The sequence below is a fragment of the Galeopterus variegatus genome, unplaced genomic scaffold, assembly GCF_000696425.1.
Source record: "Galeopterus variegatus unplaced genomic scaffold, G_variegatus-3.0.2 Scaffold7803, whole genome shotgun sequence".
NCBI classification, from domain to species: Eukaryota; Metazoa; Chordata; class Mammalia; order Dermoptera; family Cynocephalidae; genus Galeopterus; species Galeopterus variegatus.
In genome coordinates, this window is record NW_007733914.1 from 26,839 (window position 1) to 51,430 (window position 24,592).

General features: G+C 43.9%; 1 protein-coding gene across 1 annotated transcript in view; it reads right to left on the reverse strand.

Annotated features, from left to right (window-relative positions):
• Positions 1 to 376: 376 nt before the first annotated feature.
• XDH (xanthine dehydrogenase) overlaps positions 377 to 24,592 on the reverse strand; it is a gene marked incomplete at its 5' end in the record, with an annotated part of 74,718 nt that continues 50,502 nt past the window's right edge. The window contains 15 exon segments of the mRNA XM_008592343.1: positions 377 to 2,542; positions 4,360 to 4,536; positions 5,928 to 6,116; positions 7,458 to 7,523; positions 8,282 to 8,396; positions 10,392 to 10,444; positions 12,299 to 12,373; positions 13,183 to 13,370; positions 14,027 to 14,054; positions 14,100 to 14,202; positions 15,172 to 15,317; positions 15,519 to 15,710; positions 22,468 to 22,554; positions 23,730 to 23,817; positions 24,253 to 24,386. Coding sequence (XP_008590565.1) covers positions 2,492 to 2,542; positions 4,360 to 4,536; positions 5,928 to 6,116; positions 7,458 to 7,523; positions 8,282 to 8,396; positions 10,392 to 10,444; positions 12,299 to 12,373; positions 13,183 to 13,370; positions 14,027 to 14,054; positions 14,100 to 14,202; positions 15,172 to 15,317; positions 15,519 to 15,710; positions 22,468 to 22,554; positions 23,730 to 23,817; positions 24,253 to 24,386 — 1,692 coding nt within the window.

The window sequence follows — 24,592 nt, forward strand, 5'->3', positions numbered from 1 at the left end:
TCACACACATGCCACCTCCCAACACTGCCAACTACCATTCCAGGACCAAACACCACTCTGCAATCCCAACCATTGGGGATGCACCAGGGCAGGACCCCTTAATCTCCTAGTCATTCACTTGTTTTTATTTAGCATTTCCCATGTGGCCAGCACTCTATTAGGTTGTGGTGGAGATATGGTGATGAACAGTGCAGAAGTGGTCCCTTCTTAGGTGGCACTCACTGTCCTTGAAAAGCATGATTAGCTCATAGACTCAGCTGCTCGTGAGAAACCATCTTAGGGATTTTTAAATCATTGGTATGGTGTAACATAGAAAAGAATCTTTGTTTTAGGTCTGGAGCCTCAGAGATGCTCTTTAAATAAGTGAATTCAACATGACAAAAGTTATCCATAGCTAAGTATAGGTAAACAATGGAACATGGTAATATCATTAAAACTAACAGCATGACATTTCAAAGTATAATTAGTGAAATGTTAAGCTAATTGCACTGTGATTACTATCTTTAATTTAAGATATAACTATTTTTTTATAACAGCTAAAACAATTATTACATTCCTATAATTCTACCTATCTGTGATTGTATCTTAAGTTTCCATTAACAAAAAGTTTTCCCTTCAGCAAACATTTCTCACATATTTTCCTACAGCAATTCTTTAAAAACCTCTTAACAAGATTGGTATGTCAACCACCCATTAACTCTAAACCATCAAAGTATACAATCCCATACCTAAACAGTGATTAGAGTTGATTCAATGGGCTTTTGTCTACTAGCTGTAGGCCACTGCCTCCTAGCTAAGGACTTTTGTCCCATAAGTTTGTTAGCTAAAAACCCTATGCTAAGAATCAACTGAGAATCAACATTTACTTGATTAGAATTGATTAGATGGGGGCTTTTGCCCGCTAGCTGTAGGTTGTTGACTCCTAGCTAAGGACTTTTGTCCCATAAGTTTTTTAGCTAAAGAGCCTTTTATAAAAATCAAAAGAGAATCAAGATTTCTAACCCCCTACATAAAACAGCCAGCATATCTAGAATATTATGAGGAAGGGAATTTTGTAAGAAAGTGTGTGTGTGTGTGTGTGTACGTGTGTGCATGCATGCACGAGTGAGTGTGTGTGTGCTTTCCAGAGATGAAGGCTGGCTAAGATACAGAAGATACTAGCATTTGGTGTGATTATGATGATTAACAGCATTTCTCACATGCCAACCAGCTGACAGTTTCATTCATTAGTGACGTCAAGCATTAGGTCAACTACATCATTTCCACTTTCCTCCTTCCATGGCCAGAACCATGGACTCTGCCTGGCAGAAGGTTGGGTGTCCTACACAGTGAAGGCACACAACAATGTCTCATCTCCACCCTGCACCATCTTGTGATGAAATCACCTGTTGGAGCAATAGAAGGGGATGTTTGTTTTTCCTCTGTTCTCTTTATCAACCACAGGAACTTGAGGGACTTAAAGCAGAGTTCATTAGGCCCAGATATCACATAACAGTTAGGGAGCCGAGCCTTTGATAGCTGCAGATGCCTTACATTACTGGAGTTTTCAGGTCATATATTTATAGACATTTAGAGTGAGAAAAGACATTAGAGATTATTCCAGCCCAGCCCTTTCGTTTTGCAGTGAAAGGAAGCATAGGAATGGGAAATGACAGTCCAAGGTCACACAGATAATTATAGAGCTCAGATGAGAACCCAGGCTCCTGGACTCTTTTTCCTCTGACTGATCTCTCTAGCTTCATTTCTAGGTGTAAGTTACTCTGGATTCAAATGAGAAATACTCATTATTAAACCTGATCTTTTTCTGAAATACACAAAAGGGAAGGGAAAGAAATCTAGCACATTGTAGGTGTTCAATAATTGAGTTGGTTGGATTTTTGTGCTATTGGGTAATCTTACTTTATGTAGCTTAACAAAATTGGATCCTATTAACCTTGAATTTGTTTCATTCTTTATTCTCTCCAATGACCCAAATGTGGCTGGAGATTTTCATTTCGCCCCACTGCCTCATTGCAAAATTTGAGTATGGATATGAGGTTATAATATGTTTAATGGTTAAAGGAAAGGCTTTCTGAGAAATGCACATGGATTTAGAATAACTTTGGTTTAAGCTTCTGAAGGTTTGTGGGAATCCTCTTTGAAGGATGTGCATTGTCAGAAATTGAGGTTATGTAGGCTGTCTAGTGACTGGGACATAGCACAAACACTCCCTAACCCTATTCCAAATGCATGATTAAAACAGACATGAAATGATCCTAATTGTATATTCACCACTTAGGTCTAACAATTCTGAATTTGCTTATCATTATGTTTGCAAAGTATATTTTTGATCAAAATCTTCCAATGCACTCAATTTTCTTCCCACTGCCATCCTGATGAATTGCAGCTTTGTCATCCTGAGACTTTTGTAGATCCGTGTTCTGCAGTACATGCTTCCCGCTCCGTAGAAGCCTCAAGGTAGCACAAGAAAACTCTGCTGGGGACTTTCTCTTCAGACCCTCAGAGACCAGGGTTTACAGTTTTCCGGTGTACCAGTGACACACTAGAAAGGAACGATAGAGTTCTCACTGCCAGGGTCTTCTGAGGGTGGCCCTTCTACCCCCTCACACACATGCCACCTCCCAACACTGCCAACTACCATTCCAGGACCAAACACCACTCTGCAATCCCAACCATTGGGGATGCACCAGGGCAGGACCCCTTAATCTCCTAGTCATTCACTTGTTTTTATTTAGCATTTCCCATGTGGCCAGCACTCTATTAGGTTGTGGTGGAGATATGGTGATGAACAGTGCAGAAGTGGTCCCTTCTTAGGTGGCACTCACTGTCCTTGAAAAGCATGATTAGCTCATAGACTCAGCTGCTCGTGAGAAACCATCTTAGGGATTTTTAAATCATTGGTATGGTGTAACATAGAAAAGAATCTTTGTTTTAGGTCTGGAGCCTCAGAGATGCTCTTTAAATAAGTGAATTCTGCATCAGATTGTTTGCAAGGCACTAACCCTGCAAACTATGTAAGCTGAGTGGGAGCTATATAGCCCCACTCCCTTCAGGGAAGTGGGGTTTGGGTAATGGTCAGTGCTGGAGGCCATGGTGGGAAGGTTCTGGGCTGTGGGAAGGCTGCTGCTGTGGGCATCTTCACTGCCTGGGAGCGCTATATAGCCCCACTCCCTTCAGGGAGCTATATAGCCCCACTCCCTTCAGGGAAGTGGGGTTTGGGTAATGGTCAGTGCTGGAGGCCGTGGTGGGAAGGTTCTGGGCTGTGGGAAGGCTGCTGCTGTGGGCATCTTCACTGCCTGGGAGCTCCACACACAGCTGTAGGGTCTGAGTGGTTCTCACCCTATAGCTACGGCTATTGGCAGACCCAAGGGTGGCCTCACTGGGAACCATATGCCTCCTTCACCCTCAGTGCTCAGGCCTGGGATGGCAGATTTGCCTGCCCTGGGGTCTCTCCTGTACCCTCCCCATGCCTGGAACACTTCAGGTCCATGAGACCCACTTCACCTCTAAACCCAAAAGTCCTATCAAATTTCAAAGGGAGGAAACCCAACCTGAGTATCAGGAAGAGCCCAGCTCTGCTAACTCAGCAGAGATCGCGACTGCAAAGGCGAGTGGAGAGTTCAACGCATGCAGCAACCACTTCAGCAAACTCAGAGGCTGGGCTGGTTCTGAGACTCCAGCTGTGGGAGAAGCTGTCCTAGCATGGTCTTCTTTTGCCAGGCATTGTCCACATAAGTATCACACAGGGGCTTCTCAAAGTGATTTCGAAGACAATGAAATTCCTCCGCTACCTTCTGCTTCACACACCCCTGAGGTGGTCATTGATCACCATATAACACAATCATCTGGTTTCCCAAAAGATTACAAAGCTTTCAAGGGCACCCGTGTGCCCAAGTATCAGCATGGCACATGGTAATTGTGGAACAAACATGGTTGATCTCATTAATTAATTCCTCTTTTTCCCTCCATCTCTATACTACTTCACACAGTGTCTTTAACAAAGAAGGGTCCCCAAAATGCTAGTGACTGACACTAAAGAGGAGGCTCTTCAGGAGGTTTATCCATCACCCACATTTAGATGGAAAATGACAAAATCTGTGGGTGATGACTATGCCCCACACATTCCTCCCATCTCTAGTGTATTCCAGCTACAAGCTGTGGCTTGAAGGGGGTTTCTCATGGTTCTCTCTCAAGTTCAGGTGCCTGCCTCGCACCACACAGTCAAGGGTGGCAAGTGGCATGAGGCTGCCCAGTTGAGAGAGAGCTGACATCTCTCCTCTCTTCGGAACCTCCCCCTGCAGTTTGCCAGCCCGCCCCTGCCCTCCTTCCCGTGGACCGAGTGTTTGAGAGGCATCATACCAGGGTAGTGAACCTGTCCACACAGGCGTTGCGGACCTTCTCTGGGGTGGCAGGGCTGTCTAGCCGGAAGAGTTCCTTTATGTTATTATCTGTGTGCTGAGCTCGAGCGGCACGGATGGCGTCCTTGATGGCAAAGAAGATGGAGGCAGCCAGGAAGAGGGGTGGCTCCCCAACGGCCTGAAAGGACACACAGGGCAGGGGATCAGGGGAGTGGCCCAGTCGCCATGTCACCGTGCAGACGCAGGAGGCCAGGCAGGGAACGCTGCACCAGGACCCTGCACTAACAAGCCACATAAACTATGGCAGGAAGCATCCGTCAAACTTATTCAGGGGCCGAGAACAATCAGTCTAGTAAATGACTGGACTTCATGGGCATTTTTTTTTTTAACTCTTGTTGTGTAATTTTCTCTGATGACACCATGCAAATATAATGTACCATTTAAAATGATTCTAAATAATTACATTTTATGGATCAAAAAATCTGACATGAATTTTAACCCTTTCCTAGGGGAATAATCTACCTGAAGCTCTGAAACCAACATTTACAGGCACCATAATTATACTTACAGCATCTGCTGGAATTATAGGCACAATGAAAAACAAGAATTAAACACTTTCTAGCAGAGGTTGGTTTTTCTCCCCCACAGAGCACAAATCAAAGAGCATATCGGAATCACTAAGGACACTTGTTACAAATGCATGTTCCAGGGCCCTACTCCAGGCCTACTGAATCGAAATTTCTAGGGGTGTTCCCCATGGAGGTGCATTTTTATTGTGAGCCCCAGTGATTCCAAAGAGCCAATGGCAAGGGTCACAATGTGTCCCAGACCACCCCCCCACACACACACACATGGTTAGGTAAACCATGAGATGAGCAAACGGGTGTTTCACTGGTTACGCTGATTATGTTCTCTCTTAGACCTAGGACTAATCAATCAGCTAGGTCAATTTTCAGCCATTTTTTCATATGTATTGGAGAGAGAATAAATAGAGGACAGTTATTCACAATCCTCTAGACATGCTGATCAAGTCTTAAGGTCAGGTCTCGACAACGGAAGGAGGTGAAAGGGCGTGTACAAGGCACTGCCCCACCTGCAGTGAATATGCTGATTCTCCAGACATGCTGATCAAGTCTTAAGGTCAGGTCTCGACAATGGAAGGAGGTGAAAGGGCGTGTACAAGGCACTGCCCCACCTGCAGTGAATATGCTGATTCTCGTGGGACCTCAGCAATGCCATATCTATACAATCATCTCTGAGGATCAAGCACCAGAGATGCACACCTGAGATATGGGTGCAGGCCAGGATTGGACCTGCAGAATCTGATTAAGGAATCTTGTAAGTCCACCCAAAGGAGCCAGCTTCAGACCGCACTATGGTGGTATCCTCAACCCAAATCAGGTGGTTCTCAGGCAGGACTGCCCAGTGCTCTGCTGCCCTTGCCAAGGCCAGTGCCAAGCCCTCTTCCCTCTTCAAGACAAGCCCCTTGCAGACCTGCCAGGTGGGTGGTTGAAGCCCTTCATCCCACCGTACAGATTGGAAGGCAGCACAGACCCACAGCAACAGTACCTTGGATGCATAGATGGCCTTCTTGTTGGGGCAGTTGCGGAGCAGGGACACCCTGAACTCAGTGGGGATGCTGCCAAATGCGGGGATCTTGTAGGTGCTGGGCCCACGGGTGTGCAAGCTCCCCTCAGGGGAGTAATGCAGCTCCTCCAGGGAAAAGAGGCCAAGGCCCTGGACAAATGCCCCTTCCACCTGCAAAACAGATGAAGACCATAGTCACCCTGCCTCCCTCCTCCCGAAGTACAGACACTGTTTGCCACAATGGGCACAAAGCCCCGCCCACAATGGGGCCTGGAAGGAAGCTAAAACGGCCCTCTACTGCTTACCTGGCCCCTGCCCCAGCCCTGGGATGACTCGTGGACTTCCACCAGGCTTTGGTGTTAACATGGAAGGTCAGTTTCAGAATTTGTCAGCGATTCTAAGAGGGTCACACAGTTGTAGGCGTAACTCCCCTCTAAAACCCACCTCAGTGCAGATGGAAATGTTCCTCACATATTGCCACTGGCAAAATGGTGACCCAGAGCTCAGCAGCGAGCTCACAGGAGCAACTTCTTGGATAGAAGATTCTTGACACTTAACTCCAGCCATTTTGAACTCCCAGCCCTCCCGTCCTCTGGGAGAAAGTGCCCCTGCCGTAGCTTACAGACCCCTGTGAGATCTCTAGAGCTCTCTCTTCTAGGGCACCTGCCATGCTAGACTGGCCCACTTCTCTGCCCTCCCAGACCCCCTGCTCAGAAGAGTGATGTGTGGCACTGCTGGAGCCCAGTGAGGGTTAGGGGAGAGACAGGCTGTTAATCACCTTTGGATCTACGGTGACTGGCACAGTGCCTGAGCATAGTAGGGGCTTCCTACAAAGTTGCTCAATGAATGAATGAACAGATGGACTAATGACTACATTTGTGTACACTCAGTAATTGCCCTTTTAAGAAATAACAATTTGTGTTTTCTATCAGATGCTTAATACTTGAACTCTTGATTCCTTCCTGTTTTCTCCTGTTTCTCCCATTCTGCCTCATATCTCATATTTTCCAAAAGTGATTTTCCTTAGGCCTTCCTTTACTCCTTCTGGTTGAGCCTGTGTCTTTTGCCCCCAGGGCTCTGCACCACCCCATGTCTGATTGCATTTACTTCCTGGAGTACAAAAGCTGGCATGAGTGGAAGAAGAGTGAGGAAGGGGAAAACTCTTCTGACCTCAGACCCCACTGCCTGGGCACCGATCCCAAACGTGATCTCCATTGCACATTGTGTTCACTCTCAATGTGTGTGTTTGTGCATGTGTGTGCACACATGTGCATCCAGTTTCACCATTCATCATCTGCTCTCTGAGGTGTGAGTGCCCTTTCCAAGTTAATCCATATCAATTTGCTTCCTGCCTCGAGAGTCAGGTGAGCTGCCATCAATCTAATCTCACTCTGGGACCCCAGCCTGCTTAAAAACGACATTGGACAACATGCTGTGGCTGGTTACCCCAGGAGGGGGATGGGACACATTGGTGGCCAGGTCCATCACAATCCTGGTCACCCTGAGCCTTACCTGTCCAATATCGATTGCAGGGTTCAGACTGGAGCCAACATCCATGACGATGTCAGTGCGGAGGTTCTAAAGTGGATGGCAAAATAGAAGCAGTTCGAGAAGAAAGGGATGTTTGGAACACGATAGATGGGTTTTGGTAACCCTTGACTACAAGTGCCAGCCCGAATAGTACTTTCAGTAGCATAAAGCTCCAGGCATGGTCAGGTAGAAGTGCTCATGTTCCCGCCATGTCTCCACTGCCATTGTCACTGCTGAAATTTGAGTTCTTTGCAGCTACATAGGGGATCTCTCCGCAATTGGAAGTAACTGTGCACACATTCATGCGTGACTAGGAAGGACAGGGTCCCAGGGACGGTGGCTTCCAACCTGAGTCTGGGTAGATCATGTAAGGAAAGGGCCAACAAACCATGTTCTATGGGTTGAGTCCAGCTCACCCCCCATTTTTGCAGGGCCAGTAGACTAATTACCTTATTAAATGGCTGGAAATTTTTCTAAAGAATATTTAGTGACAAGTAAAAATTATATGAAATTCAAATTTCTCTGTCCAAAAATAACATTTTATTGGCACATAGTCACACATTCTCTTACGTACTGTCTATGGCTGCTTTCACGCTACAACAATAGAATGGAGTAGGGGAGGCAGAGGCCGTGTGTCCCACAAAGCCTGCGTACTTACTCTCTGGCCCTTTATACGACATTTACCTACCCCAATGTAAGGCATGATTTCCCCACCAGAAAGTTTGTCTCTAACCACTCCTAGTGTGACGATTCAGTTGTTTCTCTTCTCTTTTCCCCTGAGTACTGAGGTTCTGCAGACTTCTTACCTTATGATCCCCTGTTAGGCAGTCGATTTCTACTTCAGAGCAAGACACCCCATAGGAGAAGTAGAGGAAGGGATTCCCTGAGTTTGTTTCAAAGCTGTAGCCAATGTTGGGTGTCCTAGGAGAGAAAAGAGAAGATACTGCACATGTAGTAAGATAAACACACCCCCTTCCCTGCACACACACACACACACACACACAGCTTGTCCCACAAAATCTTTAAACTCTAAAGGTTTTATTTTTGTCATTCAGCTGTTCTCCAAAAAAGTCCATTTGTTCTGAATATTTTGAACCTGTTCATGAAATCCAAGTATGCCAGAGCATTTTGTCTCTTTTCTCACCTCCAGTTTGCCAGGTGCCCTTACATAATCATTCTGCACAGCCTGGCAGTGTTTGATGCCGGGCTGGCCTCCACACAGTAGAAACAGAGGTGACAGATTTGTCTGAGCTCATGAAGGACATAAAAGTCACACTCCAAAGCACCTACTGAATCAGAATCTCAGGTCTTCAGGACTCAAAGTTTCTGCCTGTGGTGGCTCTTGGACTGTTCACTCAAGTTCATCTGCTTACGGGGCTGCTCACCTTTCTCAAGGTGAAAGTTAACAAGATCAGTATCTCACGCCAACCTAGGTGCATCTTAAAGCAGCCACCCCCTACCTACCAGCCCCTTTGAAATTTCAACAAATAATTTGAGGAGAATATCATTAGTAGAAAGGTACTCAATCCTGAGTACCTTAAATAATTCCAATTTTGCATGTCATATATGTATATGTGTATATGTGTTTGTGTGTGTATTCACACACCCAGAGTTTATAGTACACTGTCTCTATGTTATTCTACACCTTACACAGAAATAATGTCAACTGGTATGACCAGAGTCTGCACAAAAACAAAACCAATACAGGGAAAGGACTGAGAGCTGAGGGAACAGGGAAAAAACTTCTCTGAGAAGAAACCACCTCCTTTGCCCTCTGGCTTTACCATGTTCACCTGGGTTCACCTTTATAAAACCCTAGTTTTATGAACTCCAAAAATGTAATAGAAACTTATGAGAAAATCCATATTAGTTGTGTTTATGTAGGTCAAATATCACATAACCCAGGGAGTATTAGCAAAACATTTCCCTGCTGTATCTGCGTGTGTGTGTGTGTGTGTGTGTGTGTGCATGTGTTCGTACATTCATATAAGACATGTTAAAGCAAACAACTGTTCACACAAGTTCATCTGCTTACGGGGCTGCTCACCTTTCTCAAGCTGAAAGTTAACAAGATCAGTATCTCACGCCAACCTAGGTGCATCTTAAAGCAGCCACCCCCTACCTACCAGCCCCTTTGAAATTTCAACAAATAATTTGAGGAGAATATCATTAGTAGAAAACATTGAACTATTTTCCAAATCTACTGATCTATGAAAGAATAGGTCCTAGTTGAATTTCCCTGCGATGGCTAAAACATGATGACTGACAATAAATCTGATCGTTTCTCTTTACAGCTTCTAAGTTAGATGTTCAGGGTCACTAGCTATTAACTCCACTACTCAATTTTAAAGTTGCAGAAGATGTGCGCTCTCTTCTAAATCTCACTGTGTTAATAAAGTTCCACTGTACTCTTCATTTTATAATAGACCACATGCCAGAAATTCTCCTCTCATTCTTTTGAGAAAAAGCCCCTATAAAGAAGTCCAGTGCATAGCACAGAGAAACACAAAATGGGTTAGAGCAATGCCCAACTCAGAACACGAGACATTGCCAGTTCTTGCAGGAGATGGCTGAGGGAGGAATGGTAGGTGATCGGTCCAGTATGTCATGATGGGGAAACAGGTTCTGAGGGAACCACCGATGTCCCCAAGTGAAACAGCCCTCTTTGAGACCAGAATAAGAACGCAGGCATCTTCTGAAACAGCAGCGTGTGCTTTTGTCTCCTTGACAGATAGTCTGGTAATCCCACATATCCTAGTACATCTTTAGGCTGAAATTAGTGGAAGTCCACTGAAGGGATAAGAATTTGGGAGAACTGCTCCCTCCCGACCACAGGCTGGCAGGATTCACAGCTGGAGGGCACCAGGGAGGTCGGGATGATGACACACTGAGAAGCAAGAACAGCAACGTACTTACTTATAAAACCCAGTAGCAGACAAGCTCACTGCACTCGTGTAGGCAGCTGTGACCTGATGAGAGGAAATAGTCCATCAGGAAGGGATAGGTGTAGTTTCCAGAAATCCTGACCCACCGCTGAGCTTTCATGAGCTCTTCCCCTTCATCTGGAAGCCGATCAGCTCATTTGACTTGTGACTCCCACTTTCACACCTTACCGCACATTCCCACTGCCACCACCTGCACTGGGGCCTCATTGTCCGCAGCCTGGAGCACTAAAGTAATAGTGGCTGGTCTTCCTGCCTCAAGTCATCGCCGCAGCCCAGCCAGAGTGGTCATTTTAACATACCACCCTGCCCATGCCACTCCCAGACTCTAGAGCTTTCAATGACTCCCCATCATCTACAGAGCAAATGCCTGACCTCAAGGACCACAATCTCCTCTCTGGCCTTTTGTCACACCATTGCCACTCAGTCAAACTCAAGTATTAACTCTCTCCTAACCCTTCCATGTCCCCACACCTCTGCACTTTCTTTTATGTGGTTCCTCTGTGATATCTTTCCAAATCAATTTTCCCCCTTAATGACTAGTACAAACTTGCCTCTCCTTGGTGATTACTTTCTACTCTGGCCATTATAAGAGCAACTCTCTGTAGTTCTCGTTAGATACTTAACACGTTAACATTGTGCTTTTACTTATATTTTCCTATTAACAAAGCTGGCCATAATCCTGTCTCTCTAACTATATAGTGGGTGCTTTTTGGTATCCTCAGCACTAGCACAACACTAATATTTAAGTTGTGCTTGATATAATTTCTGTCATTATTACTGCCAAATACCAAGCTCTTTCCTATGTGCCAGGTGCTATTTAGCACTTTGCATATGTCATCCTACTTAATATTCACTATGACTCTATAAGATCTATGCTATTATTATTCTTATTTTACAGATGAGAAAACTAAGGCTTAGAGAAAAAAACCTTGGCCTGAGATCTGCTCTAGTCATATAATACAGTGTGTGTATTTGCTGGTGATTGTGGCTTATGTAGTGGGGTTACCTGCTTACAAAGAATATTAGATCACATAACTGGTGTTTGAGGACAAATCTCAAATCAACAGGTTAGGTGCTAGAAAACTGTTGTCAAGGCTGTTGTTGAAAACCCTTAAATTGCCTGACAAATCCATGCTAAAATCCAAACTCCTAAACCCAAGCTATATTCACATGGAATTCATGCACAGGGCACCTATGAGTGTGGGAAGGGGAGATCGTGTGAGCACCGTATGATGAGCAGGTCTGAGAGATACAGCTCAGCTTCCTTGAATCCACGGAGGGAGGTTTATAGTACCTGAGTTGGTTCATGTGCGGGCAGCTTACGTGTTACTATCCCACCCAGTTCTCCACCTGAGAGAGAAGTCTTCAAGCTTCCCTCTGAGGGTTTCTGACATGCAGGCCTCCAATCCAGAAGTCAGAGAATTGGGCTCATTCTTATTATGAGTGCTTGTTCTATGACTCCTGAAGTCACAAGAATGATGGAAGCTCTTGGGTGATGTCTTCTCCCCGCTCTCTCACAGAAGGAATCTCAATGGACCCACACTGCCAGACACGCGGGGCATGGGGCCAGGCCCAAGTGAGCCAAGACGTTGCAGTCAGGCATGCTCAGCAGTCACTCCATCATTTCAGGCCCAGGGCAGCCAAAACCCCAACTCCCACAGGCTTGTCAAGATCCTGGATCAGAAAGTTTCCTCAAGTGACTTCCCTCAGCTATGAAAACTATACAGAAATGGTCCTGTGAAATCATATGAACCAACTCAAGTTCTCTTGGCCTGTGTGACTAGATCCTTATCTCCCGAGCTTGTTTGGGGTGGGGACAGAGGCCTTTCTATCAATTTCCCTTATTTGCAAAAGCGACTTGGATCAGCTCAGACTTACCCAGTCTTCCCAGGAGCCATCAGGAATCTTTCTCTTGAAGGGCTCCAGCCTTTCCAGGATGGTCTGACAAGCTGCCTAAAGAAAACACCACAACCAACCAGACACATCAATCCCCTGCATTCCAAGGCCCAGGCAAAGCCCAAGGGCCTTGGCAAGGCCACCTCCAAGCAACGCTGTGCTCAGGATGCCACTCAAACACCCTTGCCACCCTCTGAGGAATGACCAAGGCCCAAGGACCAGACACATCAATCCCCTGCATTCCAAGGCCCAGGCAAAGCCCAAGGGCCTTGGCAAGGCCACCTCCAAGCAATGCTGTGCTCAGGATGCCACTCAAACACCCTTGCCACCCTCTGAGGAATGACCAAGGCCCAAGGTGGACAGAACCTGCCAAAGGGGCCACCACTGGCCCTTGTATGGAGAGCACTTCGTGATTCAGTTCTTAGACTGACGGGGATGAAATGCTTGAGGGATCCCCAGAGATGTGCCTTCTCTCATCGGATTCCTTATTTGGTTACATCCCTCACATGGGAGAGAAACAAGTGGGTCCAATCTGGCTGAGCCCACAATCAAATTTCAATTTCAGCCTATTGACTTGTGTCCAGTTCCAATGCCAGGGAGTATGTCTTCCCGGAAGCCCCCGCTTTCCCTGCAACACTCCCCTCTCCTGCACTCATCCTTCTGGCTTTGACAGAAGTGATTATAGTTCTTGGGCCTCTCTTTTAGCTTGGTGTTTGCAGGAACAGCATCCTCCTGGATAAGAGAGCCAAAGGCTTGGCCACAGCCACACAGCCTGCAAGGAACCAGCCCGGCTCCCCTCCAGGAAGACTCTCCAGGCCCAAAGCCCTGGGCTGGCCCCGCTATGCTGGCGCCTGCAAGCTCCTTACATATATGGCCTGGCCATTGATGTCGGCGCTGACAGAGGCAGCTGTGGGAGAGGTGTTGGGCACAGTGTTAGTGCTCGTTTCACTGATGTAAATCTTAGATGTGGGGATTTTCAGAGCTCTGCTGGCCACCTGCGAAAAGAGAAGACATCACTGTCTAGGAAGGGGTTATCATGGGGCTTGGCTGCCTTCTCCTCAAGACAGGATTCAAGTTCACTGTTAAAGGCAAGAAAATAATTTTGTAAGCTCTAATACTACTGATTCTGGGATGGTCTCACATCCGGCTGAATCTGAAGCAGTACTTTATGGAGTGGTTTAGTTGGATAACAAATTTGTAAACCTAATGGTGACTAACAGTGCCTTTTTTGTCTCTCATCCTCAGAGGGGAGTAGGCCAAATGTCTTTGTCCTCCCTCTATGGGTGAAGAAACAGAACCAGAGAGGCACAGCAGCTGCCCACAGTCCTACAATCCAAAAGGTAAGAACTGGAGCTGATCCCAGATCTCCGAGTCTCACTGCCCGTGGCATATTGGACAAATAGAAATGTTCAAGTTCAACTTTCGTCTCAACAGCAAAGAGCTCCTCCAGGCAGCTCTGTTACCAGTGACAATGGCTGTCTGTCATCCTCAGAGGGGAGTAGGCCAAATGTCTTTGTCCTCCCTCTATGGGTGAAGAAACAGAACCAGAGAGGCACAGCGGCTGCCTACAGTCCTACAATCCAGAAGGTAAGAACTGGAGCTGATCCCAGATCTCCGAGTCTCACTGCCCGTGGCATATTGGACAAATAGAAATGTTCAAGTTCAACTTTCGTCTCAACAGCAAAGAGCTCCTCCAGGCAGCTCTGTTACCAGTGACAATGGGATTTCCCTTGTAATACTGCAACCAGGGGTGAAATGAGGCCCCAGTCCAGTGAGGATAGACAAAATTATATAAAGCAACTACCTGATTCAGAAAAGGAAGTGTAAAGCATATTCCAAACTTGGTAGGAATTATGCACAGTCCTCTCTTCTTCCAACAATTCTCCCTGAAGAAAAAGAAACATTCTCATAGAACCTTGTCCACCAAATTTATGTCAGATTAGACATATTTTCAGTCAACATCTTTGTATTAAATTGGAACAGGGCATCCGTGGAGCTGCCCATGTCATCGTTGTCATAGCTGAGTTGTGCCTCGAACACAACTCAGTTATGTGTATTTTGCAGACAAAAATGAGAAAGGTAAGAATTTGGTTTCTGGGTCCTCCCGTGCAGCTGCTGCAGAACCCACCCTGGGAGTCCTGACTCTCTGCTCTTCCCTAAAAGGAATTCATGTTGGATGAGAGGGCCCCGGTGACCTTGGGCTGTCTTCGACCCATAGTGGGACTGTGGCTCGCCGGTGGTAATGAAGCCTTCTCTGTACTTTTGAGTCCTGACTCTCTGCTCTTCCCTAAAAGGAATTCATGTTGGATGAGAGGGCCCCGGTGACCTTGGACTGTCTTCGACCCATAGTGGGACTGTGGCTCGCCGGTGGTAATGAAGCCTTCTCTGTACTTTATATTCAGTTATCTGAGTAACTCTGTGAGGAAGATAGAGCCATCATAATGACATCCACTTGGCAGGTGACAAAACTGAAGCCCAGGAAGATGGTGTGACTGCCAGGATCACATTTACAGATTGGTATAAGAGGCAGGCATATAACTGCAGTGTTCTTAGTCCTGGGCCAGTGCACTCTGTAACACGGTGTGCCCAGAAGGCACACAAATGTGTAAAGATGAACCACGACTGATGGGCTATGGCCCTGGGTGCAGATCGTGAGCCCATCTGCCCCCAGGCTAAAGATCATTACAAGATCTTAAAGAGATGGCTAGGAATGGGTTGGCAAACTCAGCGGCCTCAAAAGTTATCCATCTTATCCATCAAATTGTTAGCTTCTTATTTTGTGTTCAGCAGAAAGGCTGTAGAACGAGGGATCCCAGAGAAGACCAGAACATGGGACTCCCTCTGCCGGCACTTACCTGTTGAACTTGTCAACCTCACTCTTCCGAGCATGATACTGAGAGGTCTCTAGGCATTCATCCCAGCACTTGAGCAAGTTGAACCCCTCAAGCTTCTGGTTGAAATGTGTCAGGTCTCCTTCTTTGTACATGTTTCTCCTCCGCACCTTCCCAAGGAGAGAGACACTGAGGACTTGTCGGTAGCAAGAGACTGGGGCAGGGGGCACAACCTAAAGTTAAGCTTCCAGCCCCCCTCAGCAGCACCTGCCCATCCTCTACCCACTTAGAAGATGCCCAAGATTCAAAGCCACTCTCCCCCCAAAGTAGGCTAACCCACTCTGACCTGTGCCACCAACATCCCAGCTTACTTCCTCTGCGGGCAGCCCACAGGTCACTGCAACCTCGCTCATCCAATACTCAGCAATGAGCATGCCCTGGGGCCCCCCAAAGCCCCGGAAGGCTGTGTTGGAGGGCAGGTTGGTCTTGCACAGTCGCCCAGTGCCCCGGATGTTGGGGATTTTATAGCAGTTGTCCATGTGGAATAGAGCTCGTTCCATTATCTGAAGCAGAGGAAACCAAAATGGGACAGAACGGTGTGTTGATTTCACTGGCTCCTCAAACAGAAACTCAGAGGGCTGCACCCGTGTTTGCCTGTCCCAGCCTCACTGTCAACTGTTCTTCAGGCCAAGCTATATCTTCCCCAGGATATTGCAACAGTGTCCTTCCTGCACCTTATCCACCTATTAACATCCTCATCCAACTCCTCCATAGGGAAGCCCTCCCCAGACCCTCTAGTTGAAACTAATTACTTGCCTTTTTAAAACAGAGTTGATTTTATTAATTCACTGTAAATGAATTTTTATTCCTACTAAAGTTGTACTGCAAAGAGTTTATAGAGTCCAATACTTCTGAGTTGTGCTATGAAAAACCTTCCTTTCTTCCATTCTCTAGAAGCAACCACTTGCAGTCTTCATAGCTAATTATCTACCAGCCATTTAGATTAATTTCCCCATCTCTAACTAATGTGCTTATATTGCTACATCTTGACTTTTCAGTTTTAGACTTTTCTATTGTCTCCCCGCCATGGAAAAGGGGGATTTGGTTTCTGCCCAGCTCCCTTTCCCCACACACAGCAGCTTCCTATCCCCACTATCCCCATATAGTTGTATTTTGATCTGATCAACAGTCAATTTAATATTATAATTCTGTAAACATTGCTACAGATAAACCATGTAGTTACTCTATAATTACTTCTCTTTTTCTTGATAATACTTTTTCACTCTAGAGTTAATAATTGTCTTTATTTTTTCATTTGCTTCATTTTCTATGCATGTATTATGAGGTCAACTTAAAGTCTTCTCCAGTTCTAAAAATCTGCTCTATGTCCAAGCACATTAGATTTTCTATCAGTTTTATCTTTTTGAAGAAATCAGTTCTGGAGCCAACTGGCCTACTCCAATTTAATTGGCTACCACTAGGCCTGCTGTCCAGCTGTTATGTTGGGATTCTCCCTCAAAGTCATCCCAGTGATTCCCTTTACCTCTCTCTGTATTGAATCTCCCGTTCCTGGATCTTATGTCTAAATTTCACAATGACATAACTCAGCATAGGTCTATTTCCCTTCATTGTGCTGGCTCAGATGGGCTCTTTTAATCTCAAAATATATGTCCACATATGTCCATCAGTTTGGGGGAAATTCTTGAATTATTTCTTGATAGTTTCCTCCCCTCTACTTTTTCCATTCTTTCTTTATGAAACCTCTATTATTTGGACCTCCTGGACTGGTCCTCTAATTTTCTTGTATTTTCTCTCCTATTATTCCACATTTTTCTCTTTAGGGGAGATTCCTCAAGTTGCTTTCATTTTTATTTTATTTATTTTAGTTCAGTTTTAGTTTATTTTCACATGTATAATCTCTCTTTTCCACAAGTTGCTTTACATGTTTTTGATTATTTCAGTTTTAGATATTCTAAATCATTTTTCTAATGTTTCAGTTAATTCCACATTTGCTTTCCCTTAGCAGCTTCTCAATTTGTACTTCTATTTCTTTTTCCTTATTTTATTATCTATATCCCCCATCATATGCATACTTCTTGAGAGCAGAAACAAGGTCATATTCTTCTTTATGTAGCCACCCTAGACACTCAATCAATATTTGCTGTATTGAATTAAAAATTTTAAATCTTGTAAGATCTTTGGCGACTGTATGTTTTTCAACCTGATTTTTCCCATAACATCATGAGAAAACTAGAACTATTTCTTTTTTGAACAGTTTTAACACTGGATTTGAAATGCGAGGTTTCCTAATTGAGCCAATTAGCCCCCAGCAGAGAGAAGCAGTATCCAGAGGGGGTAATGGGGAATTTCTGCTTTCCCTGAAATGTTTAACTTTTTTTAAAAAATAAGAATTAATACATACGTAATTAGTATAGTTATATAATTAAGATTTTAAAAACTTGAAAAGGAAATACCACCAAGGTAAATTTGTTGTATCTCACAATTGATTTTATTTCACCCAAGGCTTCTATCCCCTAAATATTTTTCTAAGTGATTCAATATTTCAAGTTCATTTGCCAAAGCTGTAACCACAATAATGAGGAGTATATAACGCCCACTTCTGGTCTTACCCTGGTCATGTACAATGTGATTGGAGGAGCATCAAATGAGACTAAATATGAAAGCACATGATAACTACATTTGGCATTATTCAGGTTCCATCCTGGGAGAAACAAACACTAATGTACAGTATAGGGACTTTCACTTCCACACTCCCACTGAGTACCACTAAAAACTTTGGGCACTATATATATGTATCTAAAATCAATAACAACAACATAAGAATAGTCTGAAAGATGGAGAAAAAGGCAGACTTGCTAGGGAACTTGGGACCCAAGGAATGACATGACGGTGAGTTCCAGGGGTTTTCTTTTTGCCTCATATATCCCAGGAGCTGGCAATCTAAAAATGGCAATGATCACAGAGGCCAAAAAAACTCACTCTCTCCCCCAAATACTGTTCTCTCTAGCCACAGGACCAGGAAAGGGGCAGCCTAGTAAAACTGAAACTTTTACACAATAACTGCTCAACATCAGCCAAACACCACAGAAAAAAATTGTGGCTCTATTCCTACCCACACCCGCAAAAGCTCCATGGGAGTCTAGGCTTTCACATTCATGAGGCAGTAATGAGGTGCCCTAACACTTCTGCAGGGGTGGTATGAGAGAAAGCCAGGTAGGGAGCTGAACTTTCATCCTTGATGGCCAGTAATAAGGCCCTACCTACACCCTGTAGAGTCACTGGAGAGCAAATGACACACCACATTTCCTCCCTTCCCTTCCGGGTGGTGTCAGAGGAAGCCTAGTGAAGAATCGGGACTTTCACCATAGCCCAGTGGTAAAGAGGCTATGCCCACCATGATGTCCATGGAGAATATATGAATCTACATCTCCCACTTCCACCCAGCCCAGGTGTCAACAAAGGCCAGGTGGGAAATCAAGACTTCTACCTTCACCTAGCACAACCTCCATTACCTGCTGTGGGAGCAGTGTCAGAAAGAACCAATTAAAATAGAATTTTTAAATAAGATCCACAGTCTCAGAACATCATCATCATCATCATCATCAATTGCGTATTAATGTTGAATTTCTTCAGGTTTTGATGAAAAATCACTTGTTACGCCAAGTGACAGGAAGATCTCAAACTGAATGGTAAAAGATACTTAATAGATGCCAATGCTGACATTACAAAGATGTTAACTACCTAACAATGGTTTAAATACAGCCATGATAAAAATGCTTCCATGCTCAATTATGAACACACTTGACACAAATTAAAAAAAATATTCAAAGCCTCAGGAAGAAAACAGAAAGTCTTACCAAAGAAATAGAAGATATAAAGAAGAACGAAATGGACATTTTAGAACTGAAAAGTACAGTAACCACAATAAATAGCTCACTGGATGGGTTCAACAGCAGAAGAGAGGGGACAGAGGAAAGAATCAATAAACTGAAGAATAATATAATATGTATATTACCCAATCTGAAATATATGTAGAAAATAGAATATAAAAAATTAATAGTTTCAGGAACCTGTGGGACTATAACAAAAGACCTAACATTCATGTCACTGGAGTCCTGGATGGAAAAAGAAAAAGAAAGAGGCTAAAAAAGTACTCAAAGAAATAATAGCTGAAAACTTCCCAATTTTTTCACGAGGTAAGAACCCGCAGATTCAAGATGCTGAGTGATCTCCAAACAAGATAAACCTGAAGAAATCCATGGCAAGACATATTATAATTAAATTTCTGAAAACTAAAGACAAAGGAAAAATCTTAAAAGCAGTTAGAGAAAATGACACCTTACCTATAGGGGAAAACTAATTAGAATGACAAAAGATTTCTCATCAGAAACCATAGAGGCCAGAAGGAAGTGGCACAGTTTTTCAGGAGCTGAAAGAACTGTCAACCCGAAATTTAATGCCCAGTGAAATTATCCTTTAGGAATAAGAAAAAGACAACACATTCTCAAATGAAGGAGAACACAAAAGCTGTCCTTTATCTTCTCAGAGAGAAGAGGTATTACGCCTTAAAGAAAAAACAGAATGCTATAAAAGTTAAACAGTCTGAGAATAAAAATGAGCTCCTGTGAATTAAAACTATGAAAGCAGAAGGGTTGGAAGCAGCTTGAGGAATCTCCCCAAAATAGAAAACAATGTGCTAAAATAGGAGAGAAAATACAAGAAAATTCGAGGAGCAGTCCAAGAAGTCCAAAAAATAGAAATTTCAGAAGGGAAGCATTTGACAAAATTCAACACCCACTCATTATAAAGATACTCATAAAATAGTAATAGAAAGAAACCTCCTCAATCTGATAAAGAGCATCTAAGAAACAAACAAAACCCTACAACTAACATTATATTTAATGTTGAAAGACTGAATGCTTTTCCCCTAAGAATAAAAAAAAGGGAAGGATATATGCTTTGACCACTCTTATTCGATGTAGCTTTGGAAGTTCTAACTAGTCATTGCAATACATCGAGAAAAGAAAAAAAAAATATGCAGATTGGAAAGGAAGGGGAATAAACTGTCCTTATCTGCAGATGATATAATTGTCTGCTTAGAAAATCTCAAGGAATCTGCAGAAGAACCCCTAACACTGACCAGCGACCTCAGCAAGGTCACAGGATACAAGATAAATACACAAAACATCAAGTGTATTTTTATATACTTGCAATGAATATGTGAACACTGAAATATAAAATACAATGCCATTTGCAATCAGTCAACAAAATACTTAGGTACAAATCTAACAATACATTTACAAGACTTGCATGCTAAAAACTACAAAACACTGATGGAAGAAATCAAAGAAAGATCTTAAAAATGGAGAAACATACAATGTTCAAGGATTGGAAGACAACATAGCAAAGACGTCAATCCTCACCAGATTGATATTCAGGTTTAGCTGAATTCCTACCAAAATTCCAGCAAGATTTTTTTGTAGATATAGACAAGATTATTCTAAGATGTAGGTATAGAAAATTGAGAAATAAAAAATAAAGTACTTTAAAAATAAATAAATTTATATGTAAAAGTAAAGTAAGTAGAATAAAGAATTTTGAAAAAGGAGAATTAAGCAGGAGAAATAAGACCACCCAATTTCAAGATTTATTATATAGCTATGGTAATCAAGGTTGTGTAGTATTGGTGGAGGGATAGTCACATAGATTAATGGAACAGAATTGGGAACCCAGAAATAGACCCACTCAACTGTGCTCCACTGACATTTTGCAAAAGTTAGAAAGCAATTCAAGGGAGCATGGTCTTTTCAACCATGGTGCTGGAGCAGTTAGACATTCATAGGCAAGAAAAAAAAAGGTGGGGGAGAGGAAGGAAGGGAGGGAGGAAAGGAAGGAAAACCCTTAACCCTTAACCTAAATCTCACAATTGAAAATGAATCATGGACTTACATGCAAAGTGTAAAGCCATAACACCTTTAGAAAGATACACAGGAGAAAACTATCAGGATCTACGACCAGGCAGAGTTCTTAGACTTGACACCAAAAACACTATTAATAAAATTATACATTTATAAGTTTGACTTCACCAAAATTTAAAGCTCTTGCTCTTTGAAAGATCCTATTCAGCGGTAAAAAGACAAGCTACACACTGGGATAAAATATTTGCAAAACACATACCTGCTAAAGGACTAATTTCTAGAATATGTCACTCTCAAAATTCAAGAGCAAAAACACAAATAATTCAATTACAAAATAGGCAAAAGATATGAACATGCATTTTACTGAAGAGTAAATACAGGTGGCAAATAAGCACATGCAAAGATATTCAACATCATTAACCATTAGAAAAATGTTTATTAAACCACAATGAGATATCACTGCATACCTCTCAGAATGGCTAAAATAAAAAATAACGATAACATCGAATTCTGCTGTTGGGAATGTAAAATGGTACAGACACTCTGAAAAACACTTCGGCAGTTTCTTCAAAATCCAAACATGAAACTACCATATGACCTAGCAATTGCTACGTAGAGTATGATTCTATTATACGACTTGGCCACAGAAGGAAAATCTATAAAGACAGAAAGTAGAACAGTCGTTGCCTAGGCCTGGAAAATGGGAACAGGAGTGACTGCAAATGGGTACAAGAGATCATTCCGGAGTAATGGATGTTCAAAAACTGAATTGCAATAATGGTTATACAACTCTTTAAATTTACTAACAACCTCTAAATAACACATTTCTAATGATAAACTTTATGGTATGTAAAGTATACTTCAATGATCCTATTTTTTAAAGAAGCAATTCAACTCATTATTTAAAATTCAAACATCACAGAAGTGTGCAATGTAGAAAATGACGGCATGGGCCGCCTCAATACCACTTCAGTCAATGTCAACAGTTTAATCACTGTTAAGAGTTTGGTGTATGTTCTTACAGGCTTTCCTCATGCGTATCACTATATATATGTTATATTCATTAATTAACTAATTAATTAATATCACATACACACAATATCACCACATTATACTTAGAGTTTTGTAACTAACTTTGCTTTCTTGGCAATATATCTTGAATGGGAAGAAAGGGTTTCTAATCAGAGAAGAAATACAATCATCTCTGTGCTTTTGAGATTAACCAAGGATGGAGAACCTGAAGGTGGGGACCAGTTAGGAAGCGACTGCAACATGAATATGCAAGAATTGGAGAGGCCTGTGCCTGTGTGTTCCAATAGGCTGTGGGGCATGCCCTTGCCCACCCAAGTCACCCCCAGGTGCAGGGACAGGTCCTACTTACACTCTGAGACAGATCCTGGGTGTTCCCTGCATTGCTGAAGTGATTGACCTCCAGAGCTACAATGTTCCCAGTCTTCATGAAGCCAACCTGATAAAAGGAGAGTGATTTATCAACAGTTCCCTCCCTCTGTCTACTTCTGATCCTTTCCTCCCACTTATGCTACCTGGAAGAAACAGAAAAAACAAGACCTCACACCATGAAAAACAGGTGATCTTAAGAGATCACCAGAACATAACGGTGAAGAAGAGAGGAAATAACATCTCCCCAGTGGTGTAGACTTAGCTCCTCGACCCCAGACCCACTTGTCCCACACTCATCCTTCCTGCTGGGAAATATATTGGAGACTCCCCTCCCAGCTTTTGAGGGGAGCAGACAAAAAAGTTACACTTTGCATGAGCATGAATGTGCTTGCACATCCCTGACCGTTTGATGTAACCATCAAAAACAAAAAATATAACAAAACAAAAAACCTTTAATTTAAAGGCCATTTTACAAGTGTGGGAACTAGGACCCTAAAAGATCAAGTTACTTTCTTCAGGCCCATGAGAATTGGGAATAAGAGAAATGCAATCCCTTTCCAGGAGTTAAATCATAAAACAAAGTCAGAACAGGTCAAAGGGGAGGTGTTCAAGGCCAGTGCATGGAGATGGAGAGCTCCCAGGTCTATAGTGCTAGACTGTAAGGCCATGCTAATGCATACAGGGAAATGAGGCATTGGTCAGAACAGAAACTGGTCATACACAGAAGCCCATAGAAGAGACTGTCCCCAAGAGAAATCTGGACAGTGCCCAGCCATGGACTGGCAAAGCAGGTGCCCACGCTAACAACTTGCATCTGTACAGGCCCCTGGGAAGTTTTATCTCTCACTGTAAATTATAAAGCAGTTGTTCTGATTTTTACATCAGGCCTGTGCACATGTGAACACTGAGCCACCCTGCGCGATGGCTTTACCCTCAGTCTACTGACAAATTATGTTTCTGCCTGACTGGCCAAAGACCAGATCTGGATCACAGCAAATTCACAGAAGTCGTGAATGCCACACTGTGGCATCTCTTGGGAGGTGTTCTGCTAGCCTCCCTCACACCTCCCTTTCTAGGTCGCTGTTGCCTATTTGAATTTCTCTCACTGCTATTTCTTCTTTGAACTTTACTCTGTAGTCATGCAAAAAGTAAGAGTGCAGCCCAGGGTCTCGGGACCTTCGTCCCCAGGTCTCCTTACAAAATTGCACTGCCTGCCCTGGCACAGCCCCCAACATCCAGAACCTTGTATCTGGCCAGGAAGGGATGTCTGCCACCAGTTATCAGCATGTCCTCATCACGGTCCAGCATGCAGCGTACAGGGTGGCCAGTCCTGAGGGGAGTATCAACAGGGTTAGAAACCCGGGAGCCTTCAACACCAGCCCGCCCCATGAGTCTCAGGGGTGAAAACAGCGGGAAGCCGCCTTTCCCACCTGCACACTGAGCAGACCTGTGCCGGGCTGCTCTGCTGTCTAGACACTGTGCTGGACAGTGTGGGGAAGGTAAGGATGCGAGGTGTGTCCTCACGCTTGGGGAGCTCACAGCCAGGCAGGGGAGGTAAGATGAGGGCACGTGGGTAAGAACACACAGAAACAGGCAATATTACTGCCCCCCTGCCCCATGCCCAAGAATTTTAAAAACAGAGGACTGTGAGAATTCAAAGCAGGGGAAAACTACTTTCAACATGGGGAAATCCAGAAGGCCTTCCTAGCAGAGGTGGCCTTATCCTTCCCAGCACCTGCTGGGAGAAGCAAACTTTGGAACTCACTTGTGTGCAGCCAGGGCCACCGCCGTGGACACTAAAGTGCTCCGGGTCTCCTTCCCTCCAAAGCCTCCTCCCATTCTCTTCACTCGGACCAAAATCCGGTTTGCTGGAACCCCCAACATTTTTGCAACAAAACTCTATGGGCAAAAGACAAAACATTCACACTGAACGCATCATCTGGACTTATTTCAGGCCTGACCCAGATCTTGCCTGGTATGCATGGGCCTAATTACTGTTGTGAATTCTGAAATCCCTTGATTCAAAATCCCCCTCCCCTCCCTGTGCTGCCCCGCAGTTGGTGGGGATGGGGCCCAGCACTCATCAGTCACTGCAGACTGAATGC